This window comes from Caenorhabditis remanei, chromosome II, assembly GCF_010183535.1.
Source record: "Caenorhabditis remanei strain PX506 chromosome II, whole genome shotgun sequence".
NCBI lineage: Eukaryota > Metazoa > Nematoda > Chromadorea > Rhabditida > Rhabditidae > Caenorhabditis > Caenorhabditis remanei.
In genome coordinates, this window is record NC_071329.1 from 17,890,490 (window position 1) to 17,910,229 (window position 19,740).

General features: G+C 38.7%; 9 protein-coding genes across 9 annotated transcripts; 2 read left to right on the forward strand and 7 right to left on the reverse strand.

Annotated features, from left to right (window-relative positions):
- Positions 1-235: 235 nt before the first annotated feature.
- Positions 236-806, reverse strand: GCK72_007766 (uncharacterized protein; the record flags this gene model as incomplete). Its single annotated transcript, XM_053726434.1, has 3 exons — positions 236-412; positions 473-561; positions 638-806. 3 exons carry the CDS (start codon positions 804-806, stop codon positions 236-238), a joined length of 435 nt encoding a protein of 144 aa, XP_053590628.1.
- Positions 807-1,221: 415 nt separating this feature from the next.
- On the reverse strand, positions 1,222-4,262 carry GCK72_007767 (uncharacterized protein; the record flags this gene model as incomplete). Its single annotated transcript, XM_053726435.1, has 5 exons — positions 1,222-1,416; positions 2,423-2,572; positions 2,655-2,743; positions 2,791-3,034; positions 4,098-4,262. 5 exons carry the CDS (start codon positions 4,260-4,262, stop codon positions 1,222-1,224), a joined length of 843 nt encoding a protein of 280 aa, XP_053590629.1.
- Positions 4,263-4,958: 696 nt separating this feature from the next.
- Positions 4,959-5,477, reverse strand: GCK72_007768 (uncharacterized protein; the record flags this gene model as incomplete). Its single annotated transcript, XM_003107075.2, has 3 exons — positions 4,959-5,135; positions 5,188-5,276; positions 5,321-5,477. The coding sequence occupies 3 exons, from the start codon at positions 5,475-5,477 to the stop codon at positions 4,959-4,961; spliced, it is 423 nt and encodes a 140-aa protein (XP_003107123.2).
- Positions 5,478-6,006: 529 nt separating this feature from the next.
- Positions 6,007-6,920, reverse strand: GCK72_007769 (uncharacterized protein; the record flags this gene model as incomplete). Its single annotated transcript, XM_003107097.2, has 3 exons — positions 6,007-6,222; positions 6,494-6,585; positions 6,773-6,920. The coding sequence occupies 3 exons, from the start codon at positions 6,918-6,920 to the stop codon at positions 6,007-6,009; spliced, it is 456 nt and encodes a 151-aa protein (XP_003107145.2).
- Positions 6,921-7,268: 348 nt separating this feature from the next.
- Positions 7,269-8,613, reverse strand: GCK72_007770 (uncharacterized protein; the record flags this gene model as incomplete). Its single annotated transcript, XM_053726436.1, has 3 exons — positions 7,269-8,029; positions 8,082-8,367; positions 8,419-8,613. The coding sequence occupies 3 exons, from the start codon at positions 8,611-8,613 to the stop codon at positions 7,269-7,271; spliced, it is 1,242 nt and encodes a 413-aa protein (XP_053590630.1).
- A 670-nt stretch (positions 8,614-9,283) lies between these two features.
- On the forward strand, positions 9,284-10,419 carry GCK72_007771 (uncharacterized protein; the record flags this gene model as incomplete). Its single annotated transcript, XM_003107106.2, has 3 exons — positions 9,284-9,475; positions 9,527-9,812; positions 9,866-10,419. 3 exons carry the CDS (start codon positions 9,284-9,286, stop codon positions 10,417-10,419), a joined length of 1,032 nt encoding a protein of 343 aa, XP_003107154.2.
- Positions 10,420-10,823: 404 nt separating this feature from the next.
- Positions 10,824-11,528, forward strand: GCK72_007772 (uncharacterized protein; the record flags this gene model as incomplete). The annotated part of the gene is made up of 3 exons (XM_053726437.1): positions 10,824-10,929; positions 11,239-11,348; positions 11,400-11,528. The coding sequence occupies 3 exons, from the start codon at positions 10,824-10,826 to the stop codon at positions 11,526-11,528; spliced, it is 345 nt and encodes a 114-aa protein (XP_053590631.1).
- Positions 11,529-11,822: 294 nt separating this feature from the next.
- GCK72_007773 (uncharacterized protein) lies at positions 11,823-14,684 on the reverse strand (the record flags this gene model as incomplete). Its single annotated transcript, XM_003107223.2, has 3 exons — positions 11,823-11,976; positions 12,856-13,650; positions 14,605-14,684. 3 exons carry the CDS (start codon positions 14,682-14,684, stop codon positions 11,823-11,825), a joined length of 1,029 nt encoding a protein of 342 aa, XP_003107271.2.
- A 1,852-nt stretch (positions 14,685-16,536) lies between these two features.
- Positions 16,537-18,451, reverse strand: GCK72_007774 (uncharacterized protein; the record flags this gene model as incomplete). Its single annotated transcript, XM_053726438.1, has 3 exons — positions 16,537-16,654; positions 16,705-16,773; positions 18,351-18,451. 3 exons carry the CDS (start codon positions 18,449-18,451, stop codon positions 16,537-16,539), a joined length of 288 nt encoding a protein of 95 aa, XP_053590632.1.
- Between the last annotated feature and the right edge of the window lie 1,289 nt (positions 18,452-19,740).

Here is a 19,740-nt window from a genome sequence, read left to right on the forward strand (position 1 = left end):
CTTTTGTTCGAAATTTGATATTGATTTTGAAAAATTAGATGTTAGGAATACCGGGATCTGGGGCTATTCGGATGAATCCAAACCAGGGATGGACATGAGGATAAATGCGGCCGTGTTGGGTTTCTTAGTTGTTGATTTTAATGTTTGCGAGATTTCAAATTATTTTCATCTTAACCACTTCCAACCATTTATTTTTAATTTTCACTTTCTACCAAATTTCAAAAAAAAAATCAGTTCAATAAGTCTCCACTGAGATATCATGTCCAGTGGTGGCAGTGTCAGCAGTCGACTCGATCTCCTTCTCTTCATCACGACCGCCCATCTTTCTTTTGTAATAGAAGAACCAGAAGGCAGCAGCTGCACCGGCAAGACACAGAAGAACGATCAGAATGATAAAGAAGATGAGCCAGCCCTGGAAAATGAACATGTTTTATTGAAATTCAACAGAATTACAGATGTGAAAATGACTAACCGACATTCCACACATTCCAAGAACATCACAACATATTCCATATCCATAGGTTTCCGTTTGGCCATTTTTGTAACTTTCGCTTTCAAAAACTGAAAAATTGACTTTTTGTTGCTAATGAATTCATTTCCTCTACAGGCGTTGTAATCTTTTAGTTGTTGAACTTACATTTATCGCAGTGAGGTTTTAAACCGTCATACAATTCTTGTCGAAAATCCGAGGGAAATTTGTCATAAGCTTCCTTTTCAGTTTTAATTAAGGATGCTGGCACTTTCACCTCAAAATCAGTTGCAACCCATTGCGCCACAATGGCCATCACTTCACTTCTAGTCGACATTCCTTGTTCGAAATTTGAAGATGTTTTTGATTGAAATAAAACTTTGAACTGACTTTTTCTCTCTCGAAAAATCGATATTTATATGCGGAAAATCAGGGCAAGAAAACCTGATGGCGTCGTGTCACGGTCGATTCTTTTTTTTGTTGATTTTATTCGTGGAGAATGGTGACAGTTTTTGTGTTGACGAGATGTCTTTTGACTCGCCCGGAGGAAAAATGTTGTAGATCTACATAAATTTCTCAATTAACTCGCATTATAACTCAAAATGCACCAAAAACACTGGAAATCGCCCTGGACCGCTCTTTAAAAAGTATGGGCAAATTTAACATCTGATTTTCAACACATGTACATTACCAATCATTTATTTTTCATCTTCACTTGCTACCACATTACAAAACGAAATCACAGAACCAGTTCAATAAGTCTCCACCGAGATATCATGTTCAGTATTGGCAGTGTCGACAGTCGACTCGATCTCCTTCTCTTCATCACGACCGCCCATCTTTCTTTTGTAGTAGAAGAACCAGAAGGCAGCAGCTGCACCGGCAAGACACAGAAGAATGATCAGAATGATCAGAAAGATCATCCAGCCCTGGAGGGGTCTGGAAGTCTGGAAATCGAAAGAAAAATATCGGCTGTATTCCAATTCAGATGTTTCGGAAAACTCGAACGTCCCATAAAGCACTTAGACGTTGCAAAACATATTGACGTCCCTCAAACATTTAAAGGAGGACTGAAGTCGTATTTTTTTATTTGAGATTCTGATACTTCAGAAAATTCTGAGTAACTTTCATCATTGGAGCATATGCTAAAAATCGCTCTAAACGCTCTAAATTAACGTTTTCCCGGCTCAAATTGAGTTTTCGTGGAAGAGTTTTACCACGCGAATTTCTTCCTCCGTGCCTCTCGTACAATATATGTTTTCTCGATTTCTCGATTTTCGCTTTTTTCAAACAAAATTTCGTGTTTTTTCAATATATACCGTAAAAAAAGAAGCAAAAATTCGAAATTTTGTTTCACGAAAGCTCAATTTGTGCCAGGGAAACGTGAATTTAGAGCGTTTAGAGCGATTTTTAGCATATGCTCCTATGATGAAAGTTGCTCAGAATTTTCTGAAGTATCAGAATCTCAAATTAAAAATATGACTTCAGCCCTTCTTTAAACGTCCTTTGGGGTCACAAAAATGAGAAAATAATATTTAGACATCCCAAAAACATTAAAACGTCCCTTGAACACTGAAAAACCCGAAACTTGCTCTGACACCTAGAAATAGTGATAACCTATAAACAAAAAACCTTAATGCTTGCTCTGGCAGTGCTCTTAGACTCAGGGCTCCGCGACAGTTCACAACCGCGACATTCCGCAACTGCGACATTTTGCAACTCACGTAGGTTTCGCAACTGCGACACTTCGCAACTGTTCATTTCGCAACTGCGACACTTCGCAACTACGACGTTTCGCAACTGCGACATTTCCCAACTATGACGTTTCGCAACCATAGAACTAGCAATAGTTTAACCTAGTTTTGTCTAATAATGAGTCAGATAACTTTTTCTTCTATTTAATTGTTTTCAAATATGTTCCCAGACTCTTCGGTTTCAACATTTTCGACTGACCCAAATATGCAAATGCGGTGTAGTTGCGAAACGTCGTGGTTGCGAAATGTCGTTGTTGCGAAACGTCGCAGTTGCGAAATGGCTAGTGGCGAAATGTTGCGGTTGCGAAGTGTCGCAGTTGCGAATTGTCGCGGAGCCAGACTCAGCACCCTAGAAGTAGCGGATTTCTTAAAACAGAGACACTTAACCTTTGAAAAAATCTAAGCTGGAAGAGAGCCAAAATTTCACCTACCGATGTGCCGCACATTCCGAAATCTTCGCAACAGAGTAAATATCCAATAGTCTCCGTTTTACCGCTATTGTAGCTCTTGCTATCAAGGTCTAAAGTATACTTGTTAGTGCTTGAGAATCATAATAATCGAACTCACATGTGTTACAAGACGCATCAAAGAGACTGTACAGTTCATTTTGCTCTTTGGAAGAGAGCTCATTGTAAAATTTCTTGCCTCTCTCCATTTCTGCTGCTGACAACGGACGTATAAAATCATGGTTAGCGAAATATTGTTTCGCCTCAACTAAATTCCTATCGAAAGATCCCGTATACGAATTTCTATTCATTTGAAATTTGCGGATGCTTTTGATTGAAACAAAACTTTGAACTGACTTTTTCCTCTTAAAAATCGATATTTATATGCTGAAAATCAATGTAAAAAAGAATGACGGGTCGTGCCACGGTTGATTCTTTTTATAGATTTTATTTGTAGATAATGGTGATATTTTTTGTGTTTACGAGATTTTACGCGTGAGCCTGGAAATCAAATTTTCTGAAAGTTTTGGCATCCCGTTATATTTTTCGGAGGATGTCTAGGGTGCCGTTCTAATACAATGTGCTGTTGTATGGTCAGGAATTGAGTTTCACTTTTTCCAGGCTATTATAATAAGAATTTTAGCTTTTGACTCTTTTTTTGGCTTCTTCGACAGAGTCGAAAAAGTTTGTTATCAGACATTTTTTAAATGAAATTGAAGCAACTTGAGTTAGAAAATTGGAATTAATAGTAAAAAACATAATGCAAGTCAAATTTCAAAGAAAAAAAGCAGTTGGGTACCGTATGGTGTTTGCACAGCTTATGAATACCGTGCTTTCTTGCGCAGAAAATTGTTCGGAAGAACAACTGCTCACATGGTTTTCCGCAGCTAACATACTTGTCAACGGGCCGAAACGGGCCGACACGGGCCGGCTCGTAACTCGCATCAAACTCAATATTATGAGCTGAAAAATATACCAAAATGTAGATCTCGACGAGTTCTATATCCGTGACCTACTACGGGCCGGATGGCTATTCGTTAATGTGCCGCGGGCCGGGGAAAAAGTGCCAAAAAACGCGAAAATGGCCAAAAAGCCATTCTAGTTGACAAGTATGGCAGCTAATGGGCAGCTAGTGCCCCAGTTGCCCGGTGGTTTGGGCGACCGCGCCAGTTTTAGGCAATCCGCGCATGGACAGCTTCGCCGCTAGCGGGCTCGACGACGCCCATGATAGCGCGGTTCACCCATTAGTTACATGAGGGCTTCAAATGTTTCCGCTTCAAAATAGATGGATGGGGATGCCGTCCTATTACAGGTGCCGTAATAATACAGTATTTACGCTGTGTTCATTATTACCAATCATTTATTTTTGATCTTCACTTGCTATCACATTACAAAAAAAACCAGAGAACCAGTTCAATAAGTCTCCACCGAGATATCATGTCCAGTATTGTCAGTGTTGGCAGCCGACTCGATCTCCTTCTCTTCATCACGACCGCCCATCTTTCTTTTGTAATAGAAGAACCAGAAGGCAGCAGCTGCACCGGCAAGACACAGAAGAACGATCAGAATGATCAGGAAGATGAGCCAACCCATGAGCCAAAGGAAAAATCAATTAAATCGGTCCTGAATTAAAGTAAAAAAAAATTCACCTACCGACGTGGGACACATTTTCTGAATATCACAACAGAATAAATACCCATAGGTGTCCGTTTTGCCACTCTTGTAGGTTTCGCTTTCAAAAACTGAAAAATTGAACTGGAGAAAACTTTTCCTACATTGGCTTTGTGATCTCCTGGACGGTCGTTCAACTTACATTTTTCGCAGTGAGGTTTCAACAAATCGTACGATTTTTGTTTTTCTTCAGAGGTTAATTTGCTATACTCTTTCCTATTTTTTTCAAAAGCCGATTCTGGCGCTATTTTATGGAAACTATTCACCATCATTTCCACCAAAATGATGTCCACCGGGTCTACCTTCTTCATTTGAAATTTGGAGACGCTTCTGATTGAGACAAAACTTCGAACTGACTTTCTCTCTTGAAAAATCGATATTATATACGGAAAGTTAGTGCAAAAAAAAGACGGGTTGTGCCACGGTCGATTCTTTTTATAGATTTTATTTGTAGATAATGGTGATATTTTTTGTGTTCACGAGACTTAACATGTGACCCTGGAAATGAAATTTTCTGAAAGTTTTTTTTGTTATTGATTCTCAACATACATTACCAATAATTTATTATCTACTTCCACTTATCATTTTTAAATTAGAAAAAGAAATCACAGAACCAGTTCAATAAGTCTCCACCGAGATATCATGTCCAGTATTGGCAGTGTCGACAGTCGACTCGATCTCCTTCTCTTCATCACGACCGCCCATCTTTCTTTTGTAGTAGAAGAACCAGAAGGCAGCAGCTGCACCGGCAAGACACAGAAGAACGATCAGAATGATCAGGAAGATCATCCAGCCCTGGAAAAATCAAAACAATCGGTTCTGAATTGAAGTAAAAAATGTAACCAACCGACATGCCGCACATTCCGAACGAATCACAACAAATAATGTACCCAGCGGTGTTCGTCTTACCGCTTTTGTAGCTCTCGGTATCGAGGTCTAAAATATATCTAGTGACTGAGAATTTTGTCAATCGAACTCACATTTCTCACAAGTACCCTTAAAAGCTTCGTACAGTTTATCATGCTGTTCGGAAGTGAGGTCATTGCAGAATTTATGGCCTTTTTCTACTTCTGATGGTGGCAACTCCTTTCCGAAACCATAGGCCATAAATGCTTGCAGTTCCTGTGGAATCGACATTCCTTGTTCGAAATTTGAAGTTGTTCTTAATTGAGACTAAACTTTGAACTGACTTTTTCTCCCGAAAAATCGATATTTATATGCAAAAAATCAGGGCAAGATAGGACACGGATGGAAGTGGTGTCACGGAAAAAATTAGGGTCGTGCCACGGCTATTTTTCTTTTTTCTTTTGATTGTGAGAGAAACTACTTTTTGCTGAAACTTTTTTACGTGTCACGCTGATAATTTTTTATTTTAAATTTTGTTTTATTTTTTATGACAACCTGTAACTTTCATGGTAGTATCTCTACAAAAAAAATGGTCAACTACAGAAACCATGTGCTATTTTTCCTCTGTTCAGCCGATACAAAACTGAAATTATCAAACAATCAGGTGACACCGAAATACACTCTCAAAGTTCGTCATTTTCCACTGAAAACAGCCAAAATTGATAACATTTTGAGCGGTATTGTATCTTCCAGAAAAATGACTTGAATCAATACTTTATTATTATCCCACATATGCGAATACAAGTTAAATCAAATCAGTTCAATAAGTCTCCACGGAAATTTCCTGTTCGCTTTTGGTTTTGTCAGTCTTCACAGAGGTATCATGTCCGGTATTGACAATGTTGTCACTCGACTCGATATCCTTCTCTTCATCACGACCTCCCCTTTTTCTGTTGAAGTAGAAGAAGAAAAATGCTCCCGCTGAGCCGGATAAGCAGATCAGAATGCCGATCACGATAAGGACGTAGACCCAAGCCTGAATAATAGAAAATGGAGATTTGACTAGGGAAGCCCCCCCCCCCCCCATTTTTTTTCGAGAAAGACAAGGTCAAAGTTTGACCGCTGACAAGTCATCACCTTACTGGCGTGTAAAAAAGGTCCGAGCGTTGACCTCATTTTTCTCGAATACCAGGCCTCGAGGGCAAAAACTGAATACATTTTTGAAATCAGCGTGATTTCAGCTTTACAATGATATAAGTCACGTCAGGGGAACTTCGCTAGTGAAAGATGGAATCGATAATACTCACCCCCACACCGCCACAGTAGGCCATCATATCGCAGCAAGTCACGTAACCGAAATAGTCCGTGTCTCCACTTTTGTATTCTTCGGTTTTCATGACTGAAATTATAAGGGGAATGGATTGGTAGCTCAACACAGTCCGTACAACTGCGCTCCATCGAAAAGTCCTTGAAAAATGCCTCTTTTTCTCCGAGTCTCTCGATTTCGCACACAATTTTCTTCGGTTTCGGTAGAGCGCGGTTGTAAGAAGCGTGCCGTGCTAATATTACGAGAAAGGAGAACTCACATTCCTCACAGAGCGACTTTGCGGCCTTCGTAGCAATATCTCTGTCATTGGATGACGCTTGGCTCCATTCTCTCTTTGCGTCCTCAATTTGGGTGGAAGTAAGACGGAGTTGGAATGGATTCGCCGGCATTTGCTGAGCCGCCATCATTTTCAATCGAAAATTTGAAGATCTTTTTGAACGGAAATTTTAGAACTGATTTTTCTCCCAGAACAAAAAAAAAACCAACAGAGAGAGTACACGTGGAGAAAAATGATGTCACGGTTTTTTATTGTTAAAAAAATTGTTTTAAAGTTTTAATCCCCACAAAATATAGAAAGCAAAGAAAAAATATCGGGTCACGTGTGAATTTGGCTCTGCGATATTTCTCCACTAGTCATTTCGCAACCATACCGCATCAGTTGAAATTCGCCGAAACCTTAATGAATTGCGAGTTCGAATATAAAATTAGAGAAAAATGAGAAATGCAATTCTTTATTGATAAAAACGAAGCACACATCAATACGCCAAAGCAACAGCGCGAAAACCTTTGTACCCGGCTCTTCCAGTGGCTTGAAAATCAACAGTAACAATGTTAGACGGGGAAATTACAGACTGACTATACCTAACTCTAGCAAATGTTGTTCCGTCCTCATTATACACATAAATATCATTATAAGTACTAATGTCAGTGAATGAGAGTCTAACCCGATATGGTCCAGTTGTCACGATTCTCCACGTACAGTATACTGCTGGTTCCGGTGGTGATGTACTGAGATATCCATACGAGGTGATGGTTCCAGGAGTCATTAGAAGAGTGGTGTTGCAGTTGGAGAAGTCGGATGGGTTCTGAGGAGACAGGACTACTTCAGTCGGAGGTTTGGCTGTACTCCATTGGATGGGTCTCTTGCAGAGGAATGCGTATTCATAGTCACAGCTTGCTCTGTTCCATAAACCAGTTGCAGAGTCCATGGTCAGACAGTTGTAATCTGTTCTTTGCTGATCGAGGGGATCTCGGTAGTCGAATGTATTCCAGTCGTATCCATCAAGCCAGGTATAAGTGTTTGGAAGGATTTGTTGAGCTCCTATGAGTACCTGACTTTTGCTTCCACGATACAGACTTTTGATGTAGTCAACTTCACGTTTTGAGTGAATTGAAACAAGATCTGAATTCTTATCCTGACAGATCTTTCTGGCGTCCGCGAATTTCGCTGTTGTGATTGGCAACTCAGAAGAAAGAATGTAGCAGTTACCGTTGAAATTGTGAGCACAATTCGAGTCTGAAGCAAAAAACAAGAAACAAATAACTGAAGTTCATCTATTCCAACTCACCATAAACTGAAACTGGCACTTCACACATCACCGGAATACTCTCTGCTTCACACTTCACACTGACCCATTTTCCAGCCAAAGAACCCGTTGTTGGCATGTATACACACCCACCATAAATACCATCAACCATTGGATATCCACTTGCAAAACTATTGTAATCCAGGATAGGTCCAGTATTGTCATCGTAGTAGCACATCGATGTGTTTTTATTCTCAAAACAGAACAGACCAATCCACGTTTTGTCGATACCAGCGGTGGCAGCAAATTGGGTGACGGCACGGTTTGTCTGAAAATGAAAAACTGTTTGATTATTAAAAAATTTTGCTCTCAAACTCACTATCGCGTCACGGATATTAACCAGTGTGCCTCCATTATAAGTGCACGCAGATTCTGCTTCCAAATGACGCATCGGGGTTTTGATGACCATCAGGCACTTGTCGATAACCAATGTGTATCCAGAAGGACATTCTAGTTGATCTTGAGGCCGTGCCAGTACCGGTAGAATGAGAAAAATAGGGAGCAGTAGGTTCATGTCTGTTTGGTTCACGTCCCTGAAAATTTAAAGTATAAGTTAAATTCAGAGAGTATTTAGAAACTGAAACTAATTCCTACCACTCGTATCGGCTGCTTATATTAGTGGGAAGCTGGCGGCTAAGTGTCGTGCTGATAAGGACTAGATTATAGCTATTTTAGTGGCTCCCATATGAGTTCACTGTCAATATTTGACCTCAAAAGTGCCGAAACGGAAGTATTGGGTGTGGTTTCCGCTGATAAGAAGTTTTAAGAAACGTTTTATTAAAAGACCAAGTTCTTGATTCATTTGTAGACAAAGCAATTAGCGGAGCATTTTTATTACCGCCGCGTCACACCGCAGACGATAGAGTACCGGCAAGAGAGACGCAGAGTTTCTTATTGTGCCAATAAAGCCGTGGGCGCAGTTGTATGAGTGGGCGGGCTCAAAATATATAGTGAGTAATAATTGAACTTGATCTTTACCGAAGAAACTTCTTATCAGCATGTGAGGCCACCCAACCCTTCCGGTGGTCACACTTTTTCTAAAATAAAAAATTTCGAAATCTTCTTCATATGACGTCAATTGATGGCCCTTTTCAGAAGCCATTACAAATAAAAGCGGTAGAAACAGCAAAGAAAAGTTAGTTTTTGAAAAAATGATAGATTTTCTAGTTTGTAATTCCAGAGACATGGTTTTCTTCCTGCTCACGATTATTCTCATACTACCTGAACTGGCACGGGCTCAACTAGGATGCCCTCCTGGATACACTTTGGTTATTGACAAGTGCCTGATGATTATTGAGACTCCATTGACCCATTCTCGAGCAGAAGCCAATTGTACTTATAATGGAGGCACACTGGTTAATATCCGTGACGTTATTGTGAGTTTACAGAGCAAAATGTTTTATAATCGAAGAGTTTTTCATTTTCAGACAAACCGTGCCGTCACCCAATTTGCTGCCACCGCTGGTATCGACAAAACGTGGATTGGTCTATTCTGTTTTGAGAATAAAAACACATCGATGTGCTACTACGATGACAATACTGGACCTATTCTGGATTATAATAGTTTTGCAAGTGGATATCCAATGGTTGATGGTATTTATGGTGGGTGTGTATACATGCCAACAACGGGTTCTTTGGCTGGAAAATGGGTCAGTGTGAAATGTGAAGCAGAGAATATTCCGGTGTTGTGCGAAGTGCCAGTTTCAGTTTATGGTGAGTTTGAATAGATGAATTTCAGTTATTTGTTTCTTGTTTTTTTGCTTCAGACCCGACTTGTGCCCACAACTTCAATGGTTACTGTTACACTCCTTCTTCTGAGTTGCCTATCACGACTGCAAATTTCGCGGACGTAAGAAAGATCTGTCAGGATAAGAATGCAGATCTTGTTTCAATTCACTCAAAACGTGAAGTTGACTACATTAAAAGTCTGTATCGTGGAAGCAAAAGTCAGGTACTCATCGGAGCTCAACAAATCCTTCCAAACACTTATACCTGGCTTGATGGATACAATTGGAATACATTCGACTACCGGGATCCCCTCGATCAGCAAAGAACAGATTTCAACTGTCAGACCATGGACTCTGCTACTGGTTTATGGAAAAGAGCGAGCTGTGACTATGAATACGCATTCCTCTGCAAGAGACCCATCCAATGGAGTACAGCCAAACCTCCGACTGAAGTAGTCCTATCTCCTCAGAACCCATCCGACTTCTCCAACTGCAACACCACTCTTCTAATGACTCCTGGAAGATCACCTCGTATGGATATCTCAGTACATCACCACCGGAACCAGCAGTATACTGTACCTGGAGAATCGTGACTACTGGACCATATCGGGTTAGACTCTCATTCACGGATGTTAGTACTTATAATGATATTTATGTGTATAATGAGGATGGAACAACATTTGCTAGAGTAAGGTACAGTCAGTCTGTAATTTCTCCGTCTAACATTGTTACTGTGGATTTTCAAGCCACTGGAAGAGCCGGGTACAAAGGTTTCCGCGCTGTTGCTTTGGCGTATTGATGTGTGCTTCGTTTTTATCAATGAAAAATCGCATTTCTCAATTTGTAGTTTTACATGCTTTTTATTCAACATCTCACTCAGTAGTTTTTCTCGCTATTTTTTCATTCAATCACTTCATATATGTAGATCCTTATCACCAAAATCAAATCAGTTTGAAAATTCACAAATTCTTTTCTCAATAATAATCTTGATACGAAGATGGCGAAAATATCAGAAGCAGAGTTGCAACCAGTTCTGGAAGCTTTCTCTGTACCAGTGGATCGTTTTTTGTTCAACAAATACAAAAAGCTCTACAATCAAGGCTGTCGCACGGCCGGCCGCGGCCGGCCGCGGCCCTCGGCTTTCAGGGCCGTCGCGGCCGCGGATTAACCAAATGGGCTGAATTTTTGCATAGCGACTAATCTTTTGGTCCTCTACAAGGCCGCCTGAAGAAGCGAAAATTTTCCATGGCTGGGAACTGAGATATAAAATCGCCCCACGGCCTTTTTGACAGCCTTGTCTACAATAGCGAGAGTAAAAAGAGAAACAAAAAGCTAAAGAACTAATAGAGGAAGCTTGCAATAGATGTGAGTTTGCAGCGTATTGGTAGTCTCAAAGATAAACTTTTTTTCAGATTTCCAACTTGACGATTTCAAAAAAGGAAATAAAAATACCAACGGATACGCGTTCTGTTGTGAATGGTTCAAGTTGTGTCCTGAAGGCTCTGAACCATTTTACAAGCAGGTAACTCCAGACATTATCAATAGCTATCAAAACTACAGTAACCCGTTTCAGACGTGGTTCTTCATTACCTGCGGAGGTGTCGCCCTTCTTTTTATCCTTGGAATCGCTGTCGGAGTCTTCATTTGTCTTCGACGACGTAAAGAGAAATCTGGTGGTGGTGGAGGGAAGGGGAAGAAATGACACATGTATGTGGTTTTAAAATTCTACAGTATCCAATAAAATTGCTCTGCGACTGTTCGTCTCAATCTTATTAATCAGAAGATTCTGAAACTCAAAAAACCTTAGAGATTACGGTAGAAGTAGACAGAAAAACGGAGGAAGGACTCTGCGATAATTCACAACTACGCTGTTTTGCAACAATACAATAAAATAATGTTTTTATGACACCAAATACCTTTTTTCAGCACCAGAAAATACAAAATCACATGAATTCAAACCAGAGATCAATTAAATGTAATATTTACAACAAAAAAACTATTCACTAAAATCAAAAATAGCCATATTCACATCATACTGTGAGAAGAACTTTCCCCGTGCGTGTTTCCACAGATTCTTCGAGACGTAGATTCCGATTTTTGATTTTTGGGTTTTCATAGGGATCATTATCATGTTAGGGATGTCGGCGCATCTGGAAAATTTAGAAATTAGTAATTTTGAGTTTATTTTATCGAAAAAAGGAAAAGGTTATTTTTGTGTTAAATTTCTTCTTTGTTTTGAAAAAAACTGATTGCTTTTCCGCAAAAACGCTCAAAAATATCAGTAAATTCGGATAGGCAAACGATTTTCAGGCACAATAACCTATTTCTAGCCAAAAACCGTTGAAAATGAGCAAAACCTGAAAAAGTTGAAGAATTTCAAAAAATTTCAAAAATAAAAGCAGCTCTAACTTTCTCAGTTTTTGAGTATTTACCGAAATTTTTGCATATTCACATTCAGCTAATCGATACGGTTCAGAAAAGTACCCACAAGCCTATGTAGGGTCCCACCACGAAAACTACAGTAACCCGCCACGTAAATCGTGTCGAGACCCAAAACGCTTCAAACCATGGCTTGTAGGTACTTTTCTGAATCGTCTCGACTAACTAAATATTGATCAGCAAACATTCTGGAGAATTCTCAAAAACTGAAAAAGTTGTTTATTTTTGAAATTTTCGAAAATTTTCGATTTTTTTTTAATTTCAAAGATTTGCTTATTTTTAGCGGTTTTTGGCTAGAAGTAGGTCATTGTGTTTGAAGTTTTTATAAAAAGTTATTGAGACCCAAAATAACCCATTTTTTTTCAAAAACTTAGGATGAACATTATGGATCCGGGTTACTGTAGTTGGATCCTGGGGGGTACTGTAACTTTAGGATCAGGATGTGAAGCATAACTGTAGTTGATGGTTCTAGGGATTACGGTAGCTAGAAAATTGGAACCGGGTTACTGTGTTCCGACTCTAGGTTACTGTAGCTCAATTTAAAACCGGATCTTGGATCTCGGAACCTGGATCGAATCTACAGTACTCACCCAAAAATCTGATTCTTGCTCAACTCGGCATCTTCCCGTTTTGCCACTTTATCCAGACATGCCGCCAGCGCAGTCTTGCAACCAACACCCATCGAAAAGCATGCTCCATTCTCCCCTCCTCTATTCTCCCATTTCTCAATCAATGCCATAATAATTGTCTCTTGAAATTTAGAACATTCCAGATGGATTTGCGAATTTGTCAGCTCCAAAATAACCTTATCCCATGGGAATGCACCTGCTTTATCCAGAATTTGAATTAGTTTCGCGGTCTGGATAAATGGATGGTAGTACTCTGTATCCTCTCGCAGCTCCCTTGCTCCTTTAATCGTTACAGTCTCCAGTGGAAAGCTAGCCGAGTGCATATTAGGTCTGAAGGCTTCCAGATCCGTGGCTGCATAATGACTAACTTTTATATCTCGCACAACTATTTTCACATCATCGGGTAGAAAAAAATCAGGGCCTCGCTTATCAATTGCCAGGTACCGTACTCGAATCGGCGCTCTCCCGCCGAACAGTTTCTTGGTGAGGTATTGCATTGCCTCGGGGATATATCGATTGTCATTCAGAAGGCGTTCCACGTTACAGAACCTTCCAGACTTCATTGTCACCTGGAGGTAAGAGGACTCCTCTCCATTTTCATCGTCTTCACTGAACTCGGCGTCATAATAATCAATTTTAAAAATTGTTTTATCGATAATGAGTTGGTCTCTCTCCAGTGTCAAATGGTCAATGACAGCCAGGTTGGAAGCGGCTTCGATTCCACGGAGAGGTGGGATGTAGTGCGACATCCGGAGTCTGGAAATAAGAGCTATATCTCAAACGTGGGCGGAGCTACTTAAAAATTGTTAACTACAAAAATGTAGTCCTTAAAATTTCCTACATTTCGTCAGTTGACAACTTTTTGATATCTCTTCACCCCACCGAGTTACAAGCCTTCAAACATTTGACGAGAGACGCAGACAGTTAGAGCGTCTCGCTTCTCTGCGCCCTCCTACTCTCTATCTCCTCATTTTTAAAGGGGCGTATCTTGGCGGGGTAAACAGATATCGAAAAAATGAAAATTAGTAAAATGTAGGAAATTTCAAGGGCTACATTTTTGTAGTTGACAATTTTCAGGTAGCTCCGCCCACTTTTGAGGGATAAAGATTTCAACCAAAATTTTAGAAATTTTTCGTTGTTTTATTGCATTTGATCAAATTTTTCAAAAAAACAAAAACGCAAGTGACCGAGTTTTTCATTCCCAGGCCTAGAAACCCAAATTTGAAAAATTTTGCTGGTTTTTAAATTTTTTAAAATTTTTCGTTGTTTTTTATTGCTCAAATTTCACGAAAATACTAAAAAAAACTCGTTTTAAGGTGAAAAACACGCAAGTGGCCGAGTTTTCATTTGGTGGCCTAGAAACCCAAATTTGCGAAAATTGGTCCCTCATTGTCAAATGTTTTGCTTTAACCGTTTTTAAGCTGAAAACATGAAAACAGTGAAAAACGCTTCGTGGCCGAGTTTTTTGAACACATGGACTAGAAATCTAAATTTATGCAGTATTTCAAAAGTTAACAAGCCTTTTTCGACTGAAATCGAATCAAAATTAGTTTTTCTGGTCGTTGATCAAAATAATTGTACTAATATGATTTTTTTCTCTTTGTACCATAGAAACTTTTCAGTTTGCTAATTAGAGACTAATTGGATACTGGGTGTCGTATAATTCCTACAGAAAATTATAAAAATATAAAAATAAAAATAAATACTCACCTTGTACCAACATTCATGTGCTTTAGTATACTTTTCACCGAACTGTTGCTCAGTGCTCTTTGAGGATGTGCTGAGGACATAGTAGATCTGAAAAAAAGTTCGAGTTATTACGAAAAATAGAGAAAAAAAAGAGAAAGTTAAAAAATTAATGTTTTTGTTGCTAAAAACAGGTTTTTAGGTGAAAAAGACATGAAGAAACGTATACTAATCAATAAGTATGCTAATTAAATTGTACCAATTATGACAGTAAAGCAAAAAATGAGAAAATAAAACTTTTTAAAAAACTTGTAATTTTGCTAACATCGCTCCATTAAAATGATCCAACTATAAAATTATGCAAAACCAAACTAAATAACCCACAAAAAACTCAGAAGAAACAAGAAATAGAACATTAAAAAAGACAGAAAAGTCAGTGGCCAGTCCATTTATCTTCGTGTTCATCTAAAGACATATGTCTGTACATGTCTCATGAAATCGAGCGGGACAGCAACAAAAAGAAGAAGAAGAAGGTCATCAATCAGTGAGAGACACTGACTACCCCTGAATAGACCTGAATAGAGGGGAAGAGATTTAGAGAACACGAGAAGAAAAGGGCAGATGGTGTCTCTCAATTTCTGAAGGAAAGATGGGGTGGGCGATAAGGGGAAATAGTGTTTTTCTTGTCTGGCGGTGGAAAAAAGGGGGAGAGGAAAAGAAAAAGAGAAGAACACGTTCTTTTTGTCAATTATTATTGTTGTTTTCTATTGGAAAGTGCCTCTGTGACGTTTTGAAACTAGGACATTTGGAAACTGACTAGGGAAGGCCCTCGGTCTGGAGTAGCAAAGGCCCTCGGTCTATCATTGGAAAGCTGAAATCGCCCTGATTTTGAATATATATTCCGTTTTTGCCCTCGATGCCTGGTATTCGAGAAATACAAGGTAGAAAAATCTAGAATTTTACTCCGAGAAAAGTGCAAAAATTTGTTTTTAAATTTCACGTATCCTTTAAAGATGAGTGAAAACGACTTACTATTAGAAATGAATTGTCTGGCGTGTTTCTGGCGCGTTTTTGAAAGTTCTGGAGGTTCACTTTTGAAGCGTTTTGAAAGTTCAAAAGTCCGAAAAGAATAAGCAGCCTGTCGTACCGTTAACGCGTTTTATTTCCAGATTTTCTCGTCATAAAAATAGGTTGTCTGGCGCACCTTTGACCTTTTAGACCATTTTTTCAAGTACTTCCGGGAAATATACTTTTCGGAAATTCCACAGTTATGATATGACGGAAGTCGGAAGTAAAATTCCTTTTCCGGAAGTCGGAAGTCGGAAGTAAAATTCCTTATCCAGAAGTCGGAAGTCGGAAGTCGGAATGATAAAAATGCCCGGAAGTCGGAAGTCGGAATTCCATGCAACTCTGATATGAACCTTATATTGTGAAAAACTAGAATAATGAGAAAATAGATTTTCCAAAAAAATTCTAGAGAAAAACCAACGGGTGGTGATAACGTCCAGCCATGCGGCGAGGTCGAATTTTCAAAAATTCGTTATCAAATTGTACCTGAAAAAACAAAAAAAAAAGAGCAACAGGTTTTATAAAATAAAGCTTATTCAACAAAAATGCATTTTTTTGCTTCATGAAGCCGTCTATCGAAGTCTTGTTCTGTTCGAGCGTCGATGTAGCCGGAAGTATTTTTTTTCAAAATCTGGAAAATTAAGGTTAGGTCCATTGTAATAACTTTCAGATTCTTACGTCCAGAGCATCACTTATGAAGTAGTCCACACACTCCAATACTTCTCTCGTTGTTGCTTTACACTTTTCTAGTATTTTGAACAAAGTGCTCCGGCTCATCAATTCTTCATTTCCTCCTGTCTTCATTTTTATATACATTTCGACAATCTGAATTTTCAGTTCTTTTTTTGAATTTTTCAAAAGTCCAAGTACTTACCTTCAATTCTTTTCCTATATTCGTATCGTGTTATGCCAGGAAAATATTTCAAAATGGTCGAGTAGGGCAATGTAGAAGTACTCAGTGAAATCTCTTGATGCTTTCACAGTCTTCCACAATTCTTCTTTTTCCCTGAAACAAAATGATCTCAGTTTGTCCAGATGTCCATAACAATCACTTACTCTTCTAGTGTACTCATAAATATTTGGTTTCCGTGTTGCAGCTGAACTCCTTTTTTGTCATCTTCATTCCTAAAATTACTAAAAATTATTATTCTAAAATGATTTGGAGTCCCCTTTTATAAGTTTATGAGGAATTTTCGGGAAATTATGGGTAATTTATGCTGGCTCTATTCCAGTTTAGATGTCCTTTGAAAACTTGAACGTCCCAAAAAACACTTAGACGTCCCTTAAAACACTCAGACGTCCCTTGAAACACTTAGACGTCCCTTGAAACATTTAAACGTCCTTTCGGATCCCAAATATGTTCAAAAATGTTTAAACGTCCCAAAAAACATTTAGACGTCCCAAAATACGTTTAGACGTCCCATAAAATATTGAGACGTCCCTTAAAATCCGGAAATTTGATTTTAAATGTTTAAACGTCCCAAAAAACATTTAGACGTCCCAATAAACATTTAAACGTCCCAAAAAATGTTTAGACGTCCCTTCAATACTAAAAGCCACTGAAAATGTTCGAGGGACGTCTAAATAATTTTTGGGACGTTTAAATGTTTTTTGGGACGTCTAAATGTTTTGTTAGACGTCTAAATGTTTTTTGGGACGTTTAAAACTTCAGAACTATATTTTGGGATTTCAAGGGACGTCTATACATTTTATGGGACGTTTAAACGTTTTTGGGACGTCTAAACTTTTGAAAGGACGTTTTAAAAAAATTAGAGTTTGAAAGGACGTCTAAGTGTTTTAAGGGACGTTTAAGTGTTTTAAGGGACGTTTTAGTTTTTAAAGGACATCTAAACTGGAATAGAGCCTTTATGCTAAACTAGTTTTCAATACCGACAAATCTAATCAATGAAAGCTGTAATAATATTTGAGATATGCGCCTTTAAACTCGTTCTCTCACAAATAGTAGCCAACCTTTAAAGACGCATATCTCAAAAGTGGGCGGAGCTATCAAAAAGTTGTCAACTAAAAAAATGTAGCTCTAGATTTGATCTACACAACCATGTTAAAATAAAAATGTTACAGTAACCCAGAAAGCTGTGACGGGATCTCAAAATTAGCAGATCTTAGCCGATCTCAACTGATCCCTAACGCTGCCAATTTGGGTCGCTCTCACTAAAATTGTTATAACTCCGCCCATTTTTTACTTTTTCAAGATCTGAAAGCAGATTCAGAATCCTCAGCTTTATATTCATAACATTTTCTGCATCAAGACATCTGGACACTCTGGACACACAGATAAGGTGTTTAAACGGCTCTGCTGACTAGATGCTTGTCTTTCTGTGTGTCCGGTGTGTCCGAATGTCCAGATGCAACAAATTTAATATGACTAGAAAGTTGACATTTTGAGGATTCTGAATCTGTTTTCAGATTCTGAAAAAGTAAAAATTGAGCCGAAGCTTCCCAACTAAAACTGTTGTAACTCCGCCCATTTTTCACATTTTCAAAATCTGAACATAGATTCAGAATTCTCGAAATGTCAGCTTTCTAGCCATATAAAATTTGCTAGATCTGGACATTCGGACACATCGGGCACACAGAAAAACAAGTAAATACCTTGGTGTGTGTCCAGCGTGTCCGGATATCCGTTACAGAATAAAATACTATATGAATATAAAACTCAAATAAAATAAAGAATATGATACCGAGTGATGATTGCTCCTTTATCCATTGTAGTCACTGTCATCTCTGTTCCATCGACTATCGTTACGTATTCTGAGTAGATTTTGACAGCCCAGTTTAACATTCCGAGAAAACGGATTGTGTGGTTGTTTTGTCAAATTGTTCTGCATGTTCTGAAAAAAAGCAAATATATTCGTTGTTTTTTTTTACATCAATCTATTTTAAAAATTACTAAAGTATATAATAGCGTTTGTATCATATTTTTGTCAAAATTTTGAACACTTTTTGGCTGACTCGCGAACTCAAGTCTACACCGTACCGCTCAAAAAGTTATCAACTTTGGCTGTTTTCAGTGGAAAATGACTTGTGTATTTCGGTGCGACCTGATTGTCCAAAAAACTCAATTTTGTATGGGCTGAACAGAGCAGAAATAGCACATTATTTTTGTAGTAGACCGTTTTTTTGTAAGAACACTATCTTGAAAGTTACAAGTTGTCGAAGTGAAAAGCTCCAAAATTTCGTTAAAATGCACTGAAATTAGTCGATTTTAAAGGGGGACTGCGGCATTCCAAAAATCGAGATTTTTTAATATCGATCGACTCAAAATTTTGTAGAAAAAAGAAAAGTCTCTTGCGGCTAGGTCCGAAAATTCGTCTGAAACGAGTTATGAGGCCTCAAAGTGTCAAAAAAGGGCCTCTCGCCGATTTACCTTATATTTCAAGATAAAATTCTCTCGCCGTGCACGTGAACGCCGAGAGGCATTTGTATCAAAATTCTGAGTCGATCCATATCAAAAAATCTCTATTTTTGGAATACCGCAGTCCCCCTTTAGAAGAAAGGTTTTTGATTACCTGTATCTTTCAAGATAGTGTTCCTACAAATGAATGGCCAACTACAAAAATGATGTGCTATTTTTGCTCTGTCCAACTCACACAAAATAAAATTTGTCGGACAATCAGATGATACTAAAATACACTATCAAAGTCGGTCATTTTCCACTGAAAACAGGCAATAGTGATAACTTTTTGAGCGTTACTGTATGTAGGCAATTCAATTAACTAATCATAGTAAAACTTACGCCAAGTCTTTCTTTGATCCGATTTTTGAGTTGAACCAGAAGACTAATATCAGTATGAAAATACCCATAATAGATTGAATAAATAAAAATTAGAATTCCAAAATAATCATTATATACAAGGGGTCGACCATCAACACAAGAAGTCTCAGCTTCGATACATTTCTGGGAGTAAGAATGAGGGGAAAACGGGGGACCCTTCGGACACTCCGCTTTTTCTGCGTCTCATCGGGGGTCTCCACTATTTCGAAAAGAAGGGACGGGCTCTCTCGGAAGAGCCCATCCCTTTTCTTCTCTGAGTCTCGCAAGGACTCAACGTGTTCTCTTTGTTTACAGCA